This window comes from Tachypleus tridentatus, chromosome 11, assembly GCF_004210375.1.
Source record: "Tachypleus tridentatus isolate NWPU-2018 chromosome 11, ASM421037v1, whole genome shotgun sequence".
In the NCBI taxonomy this organism is placed as follows: domain Eukaryota; kingdom Metazoa; phylum Arthropoda; class Merostomata; order Xiphosura; family Limulidae; genus Tachypleus; species Tachypleus tridentatus.
The window spans coordinates 76810806-76824610 of record NC_134835.1 but is presented as its reverse complement, the minus strand read 5'-3'; the positions used below and the strand labels follow the sequence as shown (position 1 = coordinate 76824610).

Genomic DNA, 13805 nt, shown 5'->3' with positions numbered 1-13805 from the left:
GTTTCATGTTGCCGACTAGTTGCTTTTCCTTAGGGCCCTAGTCCGAAATTAGGAACAGTTGTACTTGAACCGTAGATCCGTCTAACCCGGACGCTTAGCCCATTGTATACATAAGATGGCGATCAGGTTTAATGAATATGGACAAAAACTTAACAACAGATGTGAGAACTCTATATGTAATCAGTAACATATTTTACAGTGCCCAGTACTTCTTTTGTATTTCATTCTGGTCTATATTTCTGCATATCGCGTCGTGAAAATCTTTTAGGGCTCCCATTGTTAAGCTGTTGTTTCTGCTGCATCGTGAGTTCTGTTTCTAATAGGTCCCCAGCTAAACGAATAAATATAACTGTATAGCGGTTAAGCCGATATACATGGGTGTATACGGGAAAACAATAAAACCTATAATTGGGTAAACATTTCACGTGGAATCAAACAAAACCATTTGTTCTTTCTGTAAACGATTATAACCGCGAAACTTTTCATCACTTCTTTTCATATTTCATGTATTATTTGGAAACTCGTTGTCATCAAAAACGCAGTAGTGTTTTGTTAGTGCCTTCGACAGTTGGTTTCCTTTATTTATTAAAAACTTGGGCACATGATGCAATACGATCTGTGTTGACATAAAACGTAATTTGCGCACAAAATTCGCTTCAGCATAATCTCGTTGTAATCGTCCGAGTTTTCCTTGATAGGTAGATCAAAGCTATTTAATTTCTATGCAGAATAGTCATAACAAACGTGAACCTACAGTATTTATAAGTTTTTCTATATTTATTGCTAGAAGGCCAGGCTTCATTAAATAAGGTATATTTGCAAGACTGAGATGATTTCTGTCGACCTTTCTATATTTTATCTTATTTTCAGACCCCACGCTGGTACAGCGGTAAGTCTACGGATTCACAACGCAAAAATCAAGGGTTCGATTCCTCTCGGTGGGCTCAACAGATAGCCCGATATGTCTTTGCTATAAAAAACACATACACGCTTATTTTCGGAGATGTAGCGTAACAACAGGTTTTGTTGTTTATTTTTATTTAGTCACACCATTTTGCATCGTGCGAGGATAATGTTATTTTGTTAGCCATAAACCAGCCTTGACCTTTTTTAACTGTTTATAGTATACATATATACATCTATATTTCTAAACACGTATTCTCCTAATTACATATTCATGTAGTGAAATAAAAACGCTTCTTTTTTGGAAGGAACAGAAATTCAATTTTTTCTATAGAATGCTAACATTATTTTTTAATCCATGGGCTTTCTGCAGTTAGGACTGCCCTGAATTTTTTTGTCTTTTCTTGTTTGGAATATTCGTGCAAACCAACATAAAGGGCAATTTGTGTATAGCCGTCCTCAATTTTATGTATATAGGCTACAAGAAAGGCAGCTATCGAAGAACATTCACCGTCAATTCTTGTATTACAGAATAGGGAGAACTTACCTTAAGTATTTTCATGTAAGCTTGGCTTCAAAGTGAGGAGCATACTTTTGCGGTTTGTGGAAACAAACCATGAACTTCTGATTCACAGTCTGGGAACACTAACCAGTGAGCTACGCTTTGCCCATGATCATCTTGTTCGTTTTCATTTATTTTTTACGAGAAATGCAAACATTATTTTCAAATAATTTGTATGAAACCATCACAAAAGCAGGCGATTACTGTTAACCGTAATTTATGTCTGTACGTATAAAATGGACAAATGCAACTTTTATTAAAAAAATAAAAAAACATCTGGTTTTTTGAGTCTCAGGTAGTTTTCTCTGTATATGGAAATAAAGTAACTTAACATTTCCGCTCAGAAAATGTATATGATTTTAAAAAACAAGGGTTGTGTGAACCAAAACAGTTTATACTTACAACCTGGCCCCATCTGATTAAAGGCCCCTTTCAAGGCCATTCAGAATTATTCAACTCTTCGCATCGCAGAAAAATTCTCAGCGTGAAAGACGCCCCCTGGTGGGGAGTTGATAAATTCGGCTGTCATGGGGCGCCACCTTGCTGCCAAATAAATATATCGTGTCCCTATTCACAAGTTTTTTTTTGTTTGCCGCTCTCTCAGCTGGTAGTCCTGCACCAAGTCCCTTTTGCTTGTTTTCCGGTGTCTTCCGTAATATCTTTTCCGCATTTTTAATTTTCTTTTTCTTTCGGCTCAGTAGTAGACATGTATAGGTTGAAGACCAGAGCGTGGATTACAAAACCTGTGTTTTTATAATGTTTTCGTCGAGTTAAAAAAGAAAAATTCAGATGCTAAGGTTAAAATTCTTATTAATTCAGGATATAAATAAGTTGCTTATCAACTCCGGAAAAAATTGTTCTTGTCCAATTGGAGATACATATGTAACTGTATTGCAAGTTCTGTTATTTTAGTTTGATTATAAGATCATATGGCTGTAAATGACTCAGTATTTTCTGTAATATAATTCATAGGTAAAACTCAAACTTCTGATATAGACGTCACAACATCTGAACCATTTTGTATTTTGCGAAACGTTAGCCAAACAGACAAAACACTTTGATGTTCTATGGTGCTTAAACAACGATGTTTCATATATACACAGACTGTCTCAAAATTAATATATAACTGAAAAAAGTTCAACAACGCTTTTATTATTTGAGATAACAACAAAATATCTTCAGACTTTTTTTCGTTTTGTTGAATTTCGTGCAAGCCTACCCGAAGACTATCTGTGCTAGGAGTCCCTAATTTAACAGTGTAATACTTAGAGAGAAGGCACCTAGTCATCGCGACCCACCGCTAACTTTTAGACTACTCTTTTACCAACAAATAATAGGATTGTCCGAAACATTATAATGTCCCTACAGCTGAAACAGCGAGGATGTTTGGTGTGATGGGGATTCGAATTGGCAATCCTAAGATTAAGAGTCGAGCACCCCTAACCACCTGACCATGCCTGACCAATAGCTTGTGAATGCTTGTAAGTGTTATTGAAGTTCATTATTACTGTTATTCTTCACATTATTTATAATTATTATTTATGAATGTGTTTTATAGCAGATTTTAGAACTGACAGTGTAATGTAGTCAAATGAACATTTCTCAGAATTCATTCCTTTGGATTTTTACCTTTCTGACTTTTTGAAAAGAGAAGTCTACCATAACAAATCAAGAAATCTTCAGAAACTGAAACTTCATATCTATGATGTTGTCTTACCTATCCCGACGGTTGTGTTGAAAAATGTGTTCTCAGAATCTGATTTTAACTAATGATGGAAGACATATAGAAGTTCATTAATTACATAGAATAATACAAGTGTTCAGAAAATATTTTGTTTTGAATTTTGTTGTTATCTCATATTATACAAAATGTTACTCAATCATCTTATTGATGTATGCATTTTGAGGCACACTGAATATTGTAGTATTTTTTTTTGTAATAAAGAAATACTAAAGTGGATTAAAACAGCGTCTAATCATTAATTCAAGCAGTTGGTTTTCCTACTTCAAACCGGCCCGGCATGGCCAGGTGGGTTAAGGCGTTCGACTCGTAATCTGAGGGTCGCGGGTTTGAATCCCCGTCACACCAAACATACTCGCCCTTTCAGCCGTGGGGGTGTTATAATGTTACGGTCAATCCTACTATTCGTTGTTAAAAGAGTAGCCCAATAGTTGGCTGTGTGTAATGATGACTAGCTGCCTTTTCTCTTATCTTACATTGCTAAATTAGGAACGGCTAGCGTAGAACTAGCCCTCGTGTAGCTTTGCACGAAATTCGAAACAAACCAAACCTACTTCAAAGATCAACAACTTGCAGTATAAATAGATAAACTGATTTATTGAAATTATATACCACAATATTTTTAATTTCATACTTTTTATCACAAAACTGAATGTGCTATTAATTAGGCTTAGCAAAATGAACTTACTTTAATCAATTAGGCATCTCAACACCATTTAAAACGATTCTTATTAGTTCTCTCACCATGGTCATAAACGTACAACGTTTTAGTACTTGTCTGCTTACCTACTATTCTGTTCTTGGTGTCTGTATGCTTCATAAAGATGTATAAACAACAGTAAAACGTAGGGTTTGTTTTTTATCCCTTATCCCAGTGAAATCCGTGATAAAATATGTTTTACAGAGTTATAATATTGTTATTAGTGTTACTTCAGTGTTAAAAGAATTATTAGGCTGTTAAGGATAATGTTTCTATCAAACACAAATAAATAATGACGAATGCTTCAAATTCAAAGAATTATAGAATATACTATAATTTAACAAACAGAAAAAAGAACTAAAAATGAATTCGCCTACAGCCTTAAGTTCGGCTGTAAATATCCCTGTGGTCGTGAAGGTTGTTACCTTTAGCAAAACACAATAAACTTCCCGTTTTACCTGCAGCTCCACGTGCTTAATCACTCCTTCCGAACCTCGTGAACTGTGCTTTTAGAGACCATTGATTATAGCCAACCCAGCTATTTTCTGGTGATAAATTGATATTTTTACGGAGTTGAAAGACGGTTTGAATTACCCAACAGCAAACACTATAAAGGGGCTATCCTTTTCCACACTTTATTCGTAATGACAGATCTGAGACAATATTAACTACATTGTTTAAATGAAATTAAGAAATTGCTGATGTTGTAAAGCCTGTTAAAGTCTTTAATCGCACTAAAATTGAAAAGTTTTCAATGTCTTTTTTCAAATTTTTGCAACTTGACTATCATACAGGTTAGTAAACAAGTTATACGTATAAATTCACCTTGAGCAAACACGAATAGAAGTAACTAGAGTTGAGAGATTCAAGCTCATTACAACTGTTGTAAAAAAACAACACAAAAAACAACTTTATGTTTCTGATACATGACCAATGTTTTTGAAATCATGTTGTTCCATTAATATGACCAAAAGCGCAAATTTTGGTGGTGTTTGTTTGTTTGGTTTTGAATTTCGCGAAAGGCTACATGAGGGCTATCTGTGCTAGCCGTCCTTAATTTAGTAGTGTAATAAGACTAGAGGGAAGGCAGCTAGTCATCACCACCCACTGCCAACTCTTGGGCTACTTTTTTACAAACGAATATTAGGATTGACCATCACATTATAACAACCCCACGGCTGAAAGGGCGAGTATGTTTGGTGTGATGGGGATTCGAACCCGCGACCCTCAGATTACGAGTCGAACGCCTTAACCCACCTGGCCATGCCGGGCCATTTTGGTGGTGAAATTGTAATTTAAAATAAATGTGTTCTGTTCTATACTGTTAATGAATAAATATCATTTCTAAAAATACATTAAACAAATGAAGGATATTCGAAAAGTACTGTCGGCATAATTTATTTTGAATGATACACCTAATAGCTTGTTACATACACATACAGTCATATAGTTATTTGTTTTAAAGGATGGCATTAACTACTTGTTAAGTACATTGACTTTCGTCTGGTTTAAAGAGTGGATTTATTTACCTACTTGTGAAATAAACAGATTTTCACCTGCATTAAAGAGTGGCTCACATTTTTGTTAAATACACATATTACGTCTGCTTTAAAGGGTGGATTCACATTTGTATTGAATGTGGTTTTCATGTTATTGTTAAATACACAGACTTTCATCCAATTTAAATGATGGATTCACTTACTTGTTAAATACACACAGTTGGTTTAAAAGGTGGGTTCAGTTTGTTATTATATACAAATACTTTCATCTGGCTTAATAAATTTATTCATCTAATTGTTAACTATACAGACTTTTGTCCACTGTAAAGGATAGATCTACCTTCTTGTAAAACACGCATACCTTTCTCTGCTTATCTGTTTTAAAAATGTAGGGATGAATTTGATAAATACACAGACTTTCATGTGGTCGTCGTTTTTATGCTTACATGTGTCAAAATATTAACTTACAATTAAATAAACATAAATTAAGTTAGTTATTTTTTAAAAAATACAATCTGACTGGTTAACTAAAGAAACGTTTATATAGTTATATGTTTACTAAATAACATAGATATGTTTTATTTCTCTGTCTTAAAGTATGAAAAACGATAAAGTAATTACAGTTCCTTCTACTAGCAACTGGAGTTGAATAGTAAGACTGGTATATAAATATTTATAAACTTTTATTTCTTCCTCTGATAAAAAAGTAATTTCTTTTCAGTTAAGCAATCATAAAAAACAAGATTTTTGTTCACTGAGTCTACGCTATATAATCTATTATTACAGAATAAAGTTTCTTTCTTACATTTGTCATATAATTCTATGACTGTATGTCACCTTTTAAGATTTAGGTTCTTTTTAATTTTTACATATAAGTACTTCTCCTGTAATTTAATTAATTAGGTTATTCTATATTTTTTTACACATAAGTAAGATTATCAGAGTTTAATTGATCATAGATTAGGTGTAACACCAAATTTGTTTTCCCAGAATCAAATAGACCAACAATTAAAATGGACACCCGCTGGGACAGCGGTAAGTCTTCGGATTTACAACACTAAAATCAGGCGTTCGATTCTCTGTTGTGGCTTTGCTATACGAAAACACATTACACTAAATTAATGTCTAGATTTCAATTAGGATATTCAAACTCCTCTGGTTCTGTGTAATCTTTAATCACTATAATTTATTTGACTATAAGTTAGACGCTTTTAATTACATGTTCATCATAAATTTATCAAAACTAAACAAAACCACAAAAATGAGCATGAGATAAAGCGCCCTCCAGTGGCACAGCGACAGGTCTGCGGATTCCCAACGCTATAAACCGGGTTTCGAAACACGTGGTGGCATAGATGGCCCATTTTGTAGCTTTGTGCTTAGTTTCAAACAAGCAATCAATTCAGATAAAGTAAGATACGAAGAAATAATAACAAAGTTTTATAAAATAATAATTCAAAAATTAGAATCTCAAGCAATTCCTCTAGAAGACGTTCAAGAAATGAGGAGAGAATTGAAAGCATTAGAAGGTGCAATTCGTAACATTACATTGCAACAATTCAAATCTCATTGGGCGTAAACAGCTGTCGAAGAACCAAAAGCACGTAGAATTGATTTAAATAAAGGATTAGGTGTTTCTTTCTTAGAGCAACAAGAGTATGCAGAATTAGTTAATTAGAAGAAATGATTGAAAAAGTATGTAGAGTAAGTAACTCTTTGATTGGTAAAAAGTTAAAGCAACTGCTAAGTTTACAAAAAAATAGATGAAAAGAGAAATAAATGTCTAAAAATAAAAAATCATATCAAAGAGATGTTTTGTTTGTTTGTTTTTTGAATTTCGCGCAAAGCTACTCGAGGGCTATCTGTGCTAGTCGTCCCTTATTTAGTAGTGTAAGACGAGATGGAAGGCAGCTAATCATCACCACCCACCGCCAACTCTTGGGCTACTCTTTTACCAACGAATAGTGGGATTGGCTGTCACATTATAACGCCCCCACGGCTGAAAGGGCGAGCATGTTTGGCGCGACGGGGATGCGAACCCGCGATCCTCGGATTACGAGTCATACGCCTTAACCCTCCTGGCCATGTCGGATCCTACCAAAGAGCGAGAAATATATGTTAGTAAATTTGTTCTACATTTTTTTAATTGTCGCGAAAAGTTACACAAGGGCTATCTGCATTAGTCATTCATGATTTAACAGCGTAAAACTGGAGGGAAGGCAGCTAGTCAACACCACCTACTACTAACTATAGGACTACTGTTTCACCAACAAATAGTGGGATTGTTAGTTACTTTATAATGCCCTCATGGTTGAAAGGGCAAGCATGTTTGGTGGTATGAGAATTACAGCCATCGGCCCTCAGAGTATGAGTCGAGCGTCCTAACCACCTAACCTAGAACAATTTATAAATGTAAATGAAAAACAATAATTCATATTAAATTATATATCGAAAAATAAATTTAAAAATTGATAGGAAAATCTCAAATTATAAAAGTAAGTGGTAAAGAATTATTCAACAATTTAGAAAAACTAACTAATAACTAATAACAGGAAACATGAGTAAAATTTACATAATCATATCGTTGAATTATGACATGCACTACTTAAGGAAAGAAATATAACAAATTATACTAAAGAAAATTATTACAAAAGGTTTTTAATGAATATTAAATGAGTTATATTAAACAAGCTTGTGTTTCAGTGATGGACAAAAAGTAAATTAAAAGCAGCATAAGAAAATCAAGAATCTGTTTCATTTAAATGGATAAATTTAAAAAGTCTAATCATTAAATATTTTAAACAAAAACACAAATTCGCATAAAAATGGAAAGATGATTACAATATCAAAAACACATGTAAAACAAAATGATGACTTTTTACCAGGTTGAGTACTTGGGATGTGAAAAATATAATGGATAAAATCACTGATAAAATCAGTGGGTCTGGATTTCCTAAAGAATGTAGTTGTAAAAAAATGAGAAAGAAATAACTCAAAATTCAGAATTATCGTGTTGAGTAATGAAGGAATAAAGAAAATAATGAAAAATGAAAAATATTTTCGAGGTGTTTACCATACTGATTTATTAACTAAGAAAATAAAATCATTTGAATGTGGAATTGTTAACTTAGATAAAAGTAAAGGACCTGGAACTCAGTTAGTTTTTTATTACAATGATCCAAAATATAATTTCTTTGAATATTCTAGTCCTTAAAATGTATAGGTTTCTAAAAATATAATATAAAACTAAATAGAACAATATTTCAGATAAAGTGAATAATAAATTAGGTATAACTGGAGCCTTCTGCAAAAAATGTGTGAGTAAAATGCAAATATTATTCTATAACATATATATATATAACAAATGCTGATCGTAGTCTTTATGAAGTGTTACATACATTCATTTAAACATCGAGTGATTTTAAAGAGATTTATGTATTAATTTTTATTCTTCTTTTAGCAAAGCCACATTGGACTATCTGCTGTGTCAAACGAATGGAATCGAACCCATTATTTTAGCGTTGTAAATTATGTATTATAACAAGACTAATAGTGTTACATCTTAAAGGTAGTGAGCATTTGAAAGGTTTACATTAGAACTTAAAACTTCTACCGATTTAACTAATGTAGATTATATTTGTTTCATTGTGAGATCATGGAACAAAATTAATGAAAATGTACATTTAAATATTATGATGGAAATAATTGGAAAAGTGACAAGTTAAAGTATGAATTATACTCTAATTGAGATAAAAATGTTAGTTATTTGTTAAATGTAAATGATCTTTTTCCAAAATTTGTTGTTAAATTTACAACTTCAAGGTTTATGATAAAATTATCAAATTGACTTATCTGAAGAAAAGCTCTACGATTCTTCTTCTTCTTCTTCATGTGTCAAATCTACGGCAGACATCGACGACCATGGCATGCCAGACTTCTCTGTTGTCAATCCTCCTTATCAACTCAATGTTGCTCATTGAGTTCTTGGTGACATAGTTATTGAGGCTGTCGATATATTTAGTTCTTTGACACCCTCTGCTTTTCCTCCCTTCTATTTTTCCACGTAGCATCTGTTTCTCTATCCCATTCTTTCTACAGATGTGTCCTAGAAATTCCATTTGTCTCTTTCTCATAGTTTTCATGAGGGACCTTTTGTATCCTGCCAGTTCCATGACTTCCACATTTGTTTTTCTTTCAGTCCATGATATTTTTAGCATCCTTCTAAGGAACCACATTTCAGCAGCTTCTAATCTCTTCTCTGTATCTTTGTTCAGTGTCCAGCTCTCACAGCCATATAAGAGAACAGACCATACATATGATTTCAAGGTGTTAATTTTAGTGACATTTGTTATGTTCCTGTTTATGAATATGGACTTCATTTTATAGAAAGTATCCTTGGACATTGCAATTATTTTCTTTATTTCTGTGTCACTCTTTGCATTTGATGTTATAGTATATCCAAGATATTTGAAGCTTTCGACTTGTTTTATTCTCACGTCCTTGCCGGTTATGCTACATGTGGGTGTAATTGATTGTTTTGAGATAACCAAGCACTCTGTTTTCTTTGCGTTTAGCTGCTAGCCTTTTTCTTCACTCTCGTCTACTGTCGTTGTGAGGAGAGTCTGTAGATTTCGTTCGGAGTCCGCAATAAGGACTGTGTCATCAGCGTAGCGCAAGTTGTTGATATTTCATCTGCCTACTTTGACTCCCTGATGTTCATTGATGCTTCGTAGGATTATTTCGCTGTATAAGTTAAAAAGATCTGGTGAAAATACACATCCCTGCCTCACCCCTCTTTCAATTGGTCTATATTCACTCAATTCATTTTCAATTTTGATAGCTGCCATTTGCTGCCAGTAAAGGTTTCTAAGGATTCTTAGATCTTTAGCATCGATGTTCAGGTCTGACAACATGTCAAATAGGTCACCATGTCTCACTTTGTCAAAGGCTTTAGAAAAATCGATAAAACATAGATATAAATCCTTTTGTACATACAGTGATCTTTCCATGAGCATGTTTAGAGCGAAAATTGCATTTCTAGTGCCTTTATCGGCTATAAATCCAAACTGAGTATCAGAAATCTCTGGTCTTATCTTATTCCTCATTCTAGACATGAGCACTCTTAAAAGAACCTTGGTAAGATGACTCATTAGACTAATTATCCTGTGCTGTTCACAGTCAGTTGTTCCGGGCTTTATCGGCAATGCAATAAAGACTGATTTTTTAAAGTCTTCCGGTATTTCACCCGTGTCATAAATAGTGTTCAGTAGTTTTGTCACTTCCTGGATTCCCACTTCTTTTAGGGCTAATAAAAGTTCAATGGGTATGTCGTCTGGACCAGATGCTTTGCCTTTATGTATCTTCTTCATTGCATGTTCCACTTCATCAGGCATAATTGGAAGGCCTTCTGTGTCTATTTCTATATGTGGGGTTGGGCTTCTGTTGTCGTTATATAGTTCCCCAATATATTCTGACCATCTGTTAAGTATATCTTTTTATCCATCAAGATTTCTCCATTCTTAGATTTTAAGCATCCTGTTTTCGCTGATGGAGTCTTTCCTGTCACTTCACTAATTTTCTTATGCATATATTTGCTGTCTTTTACCTTGTTATTTTCAATCTCTGTACACTGGGTGTTAATCCATTCTTCTTTGGCAACATTGCATTTTTTTCTTCACAAGTCTATTTATTTTTTGGTATTTTTCCTTATTAGGTTTAGTTTTTCTTCTCTCCTCCATTAGATTAAGGATTTCTGGAGTAATCCATTTTTTGTTTACTCTTTTTCTGGCAGTAGGAATATGATCTTTAGCAGCTTCGTGGATGCTTTCTTTCATTTTTTGCCATTTTTCTTCAGCAGTATTCAAACTGTCAAGGATATCAAATTTATTCTTCACACATACGATGTATTTCTTCTTCAGCTTTTCGTCTTCTTCTAGAAGATTCAGTTGTAGTCTTGGTTCTTTTTTGGATTTCTTTAACTTTTTCAGTTTGACTACCATGGTTGCTACGACTGGGATGTTATCACTGCTGCAGTCTGCACCTGGCATAGATTTGCATGATGTTATGGAGTTACGGTATCGTCTTTTCATCAAGATGAAGTCAATTTGGTTTCTCACTCTGTCTCCAGGGCTTTTCCATGTCCAACATCTTCTTGGATGATTCTTGAACCAAGTATTCATTACAGCGATGTCATGCTCTTTGCACCAATCAAAAAGTCTCTCTCCTCTTTCATTTAGCTCTCCGATTCCAAATGGTCCCACTGTTTTGTCTATTTTGTTCTTTCCAACCTTTGCATTGAAGTTTCCCATAATGATCTTAATATCTTGTGATTTTAGCTGTTTCATTGTCTTTTCAATGTCTTCATAAAATCTTTCAATTTCTGTCATGACCATGTCTGCAGTTGGAGCATAAGTTTGAATAATGCCAATGTCAAATGGTTTTCCACTAAGTTTTAGAACTATGACTATCGTTGACACACCAGAAACCTTTCAGGGCCTTTCAGTTAAATTTACAACTTCAAGGTTTATGATAAAATTATCAAATTGACTTATCTGAAGAAAAGCTCTACGATATAAGATTTGAAAAAAATATTAATTCTGATCGAGAGTAGAAAAGACAATCTTTATAACTAAATATCTAGAGCTGTAAAGACAAATATATTCATCATGGTGTTATCAATGGAGTATTATATAGTAACGAGTTAAGCGATATTTAATATTTCTTTAAATCCACCTGGAAGTTCAATTAAAATTGACGAAATATATCCAATAGATGAAGTTAACAGATCAAATTTTATTTATAGAATAATACTGAAGATTAAAGATCAAAACGAACACCCAATTAACTTAAACGAACAATGAGTTATATACATATAATTTTTAAGCAGCAGTAAATGAATTATAAGAAACATTGTTTATTTCTAAAAAGCTGACAATATTATGGAAGTATATTTTTACTGATATTTACATTAAGCAAAATATAAAGTTTTGAAGTTTTAGATAAGAAGTCAGATAAATTCATGTAAAATAAAACAAATAGTATGTTAAAGAAAAAATTAATATATATTATATCACTATTTAACAAAAATTTTGTTCCTGGATAGTATGTGTTTTTTAATCGTTTATGTTGTAAAAGTATAGAAAATGGCCATTATTCCCTTCAAACTTTGCTTTTGTGACCTGGATAATGACATTTAGAAATTAACCTATCTTCTATGTAAAAACGGGCAACTTCCACATTTTCATTTACATAAGGTCTGTATAAAACAACATATGAATCAAGATCTACATGTATTTATACTACAGTTACACAAAAATGAACAAAAATATTTAGAAGTGAGTAGTTTTTCGAGATTTGCGACTGTAATGTAAATCAATTTTACGTATCAGCCCTCAAATATAGTATCCCATCATGTTTTCGTTATACACTCCTTGGCAGCGACGTTCAAAGTCCAATGTATCTTGGTGGAAGCTTTAAAAATGTCGGTGACGCTTCCGTTGACTTGCGACTTGCACACTTTCACCTAACAAATCCCACTCCTTGAGTCTAGATGTCAAAAGCTCGACATTCGTCTTTGTTACACCAAGATCTCTGATCAAGTTATTGAGGTCTCTTTGGTTGGGGTAGTTTGGGTTTCTCTCACCAGATGCACCTCTGAATGTGTAATTTGGATCTTCAACGTCTACCTCCTCTTCTGATTTGCTGCTCTTTTCTGAGGATGGCTGCTTTCTCTCTGGCGGAGTGGGTACAGGGAGCTCAGAGTAGTGTGGCACTGGGGCGATGGATGATGGAAAGGCTGGAAACATGATAGCAAATGCATTCTTGCCAGCCCGACGTTTGAAAGAGTCCACCATGCAGAAGTAGCAATTGCTTGAGTAATCAGAGGATTTACGCCAAATTCTTGGAATAGCGAAATTTATGGCTCTCTTTCCCCTCTGTACCATCTTGCAAAACAGCAAAATAAAATTGTTATTATGAAGAATAAATTTATTTCATCCACAACTAATGTGTAAGAGATTCATGCAAAATATTTTATATGTGATATTTTTTCTATACTATTGAAAATTTAAAAAATAAATTAAAAGATATTTAAATTTTAAAAGGTCTAAAATTTGTATAATATAAAATCTTCCTATTTAAGGAAGCAAAATTGTCCGTCTTACCTTCTAGAGTTATTGTGTAGTATTGGGTTGAGGAATAATTCGTGAGCGTTTTTTCAAGTTAAAAAAATATATTCATAAATGAAACGCTTTCGCAAAATATTTCATGTCATTTGGTAGATATTTTTTTGCTCTAATAGATGGTGTGTTTGATTTTCATGTCTTTAATTTTTGCTTTCATTTTCAGCTCATTAAATGGAATGTCAAGTGAACAAAATCGAGCATTTTCGACACCATCTGC

At 33.4% G+C, this 13805-nt stretch overlaps 1 protein-coding gene across 1 annotated transcript; it reads right to left on the bottom strand.

The window, feature by feature from the left end:
- Positions 1-221: 221 nt before the first annotated feature.
- LOC143231381 (uncharacterized) lies at positions 222-11797 on the bottom strand. Its single transcript, XM_076465926.1, has 4 exons — positions 11306-11797; positions 11011-11087; positions 10450-10883; positions 222-331 (listed from the first exon to the last, which is right to left on the bottom strand). Exons 1-4 carry the CDS (start codon positions 11795-11797, stop codon positions 222-224), a joined length of 1113 nt encoding a protein of 370 aa, XP_076322041.1.
- Positions 11798-13805: the final 2008 nt, after the last annotated feature.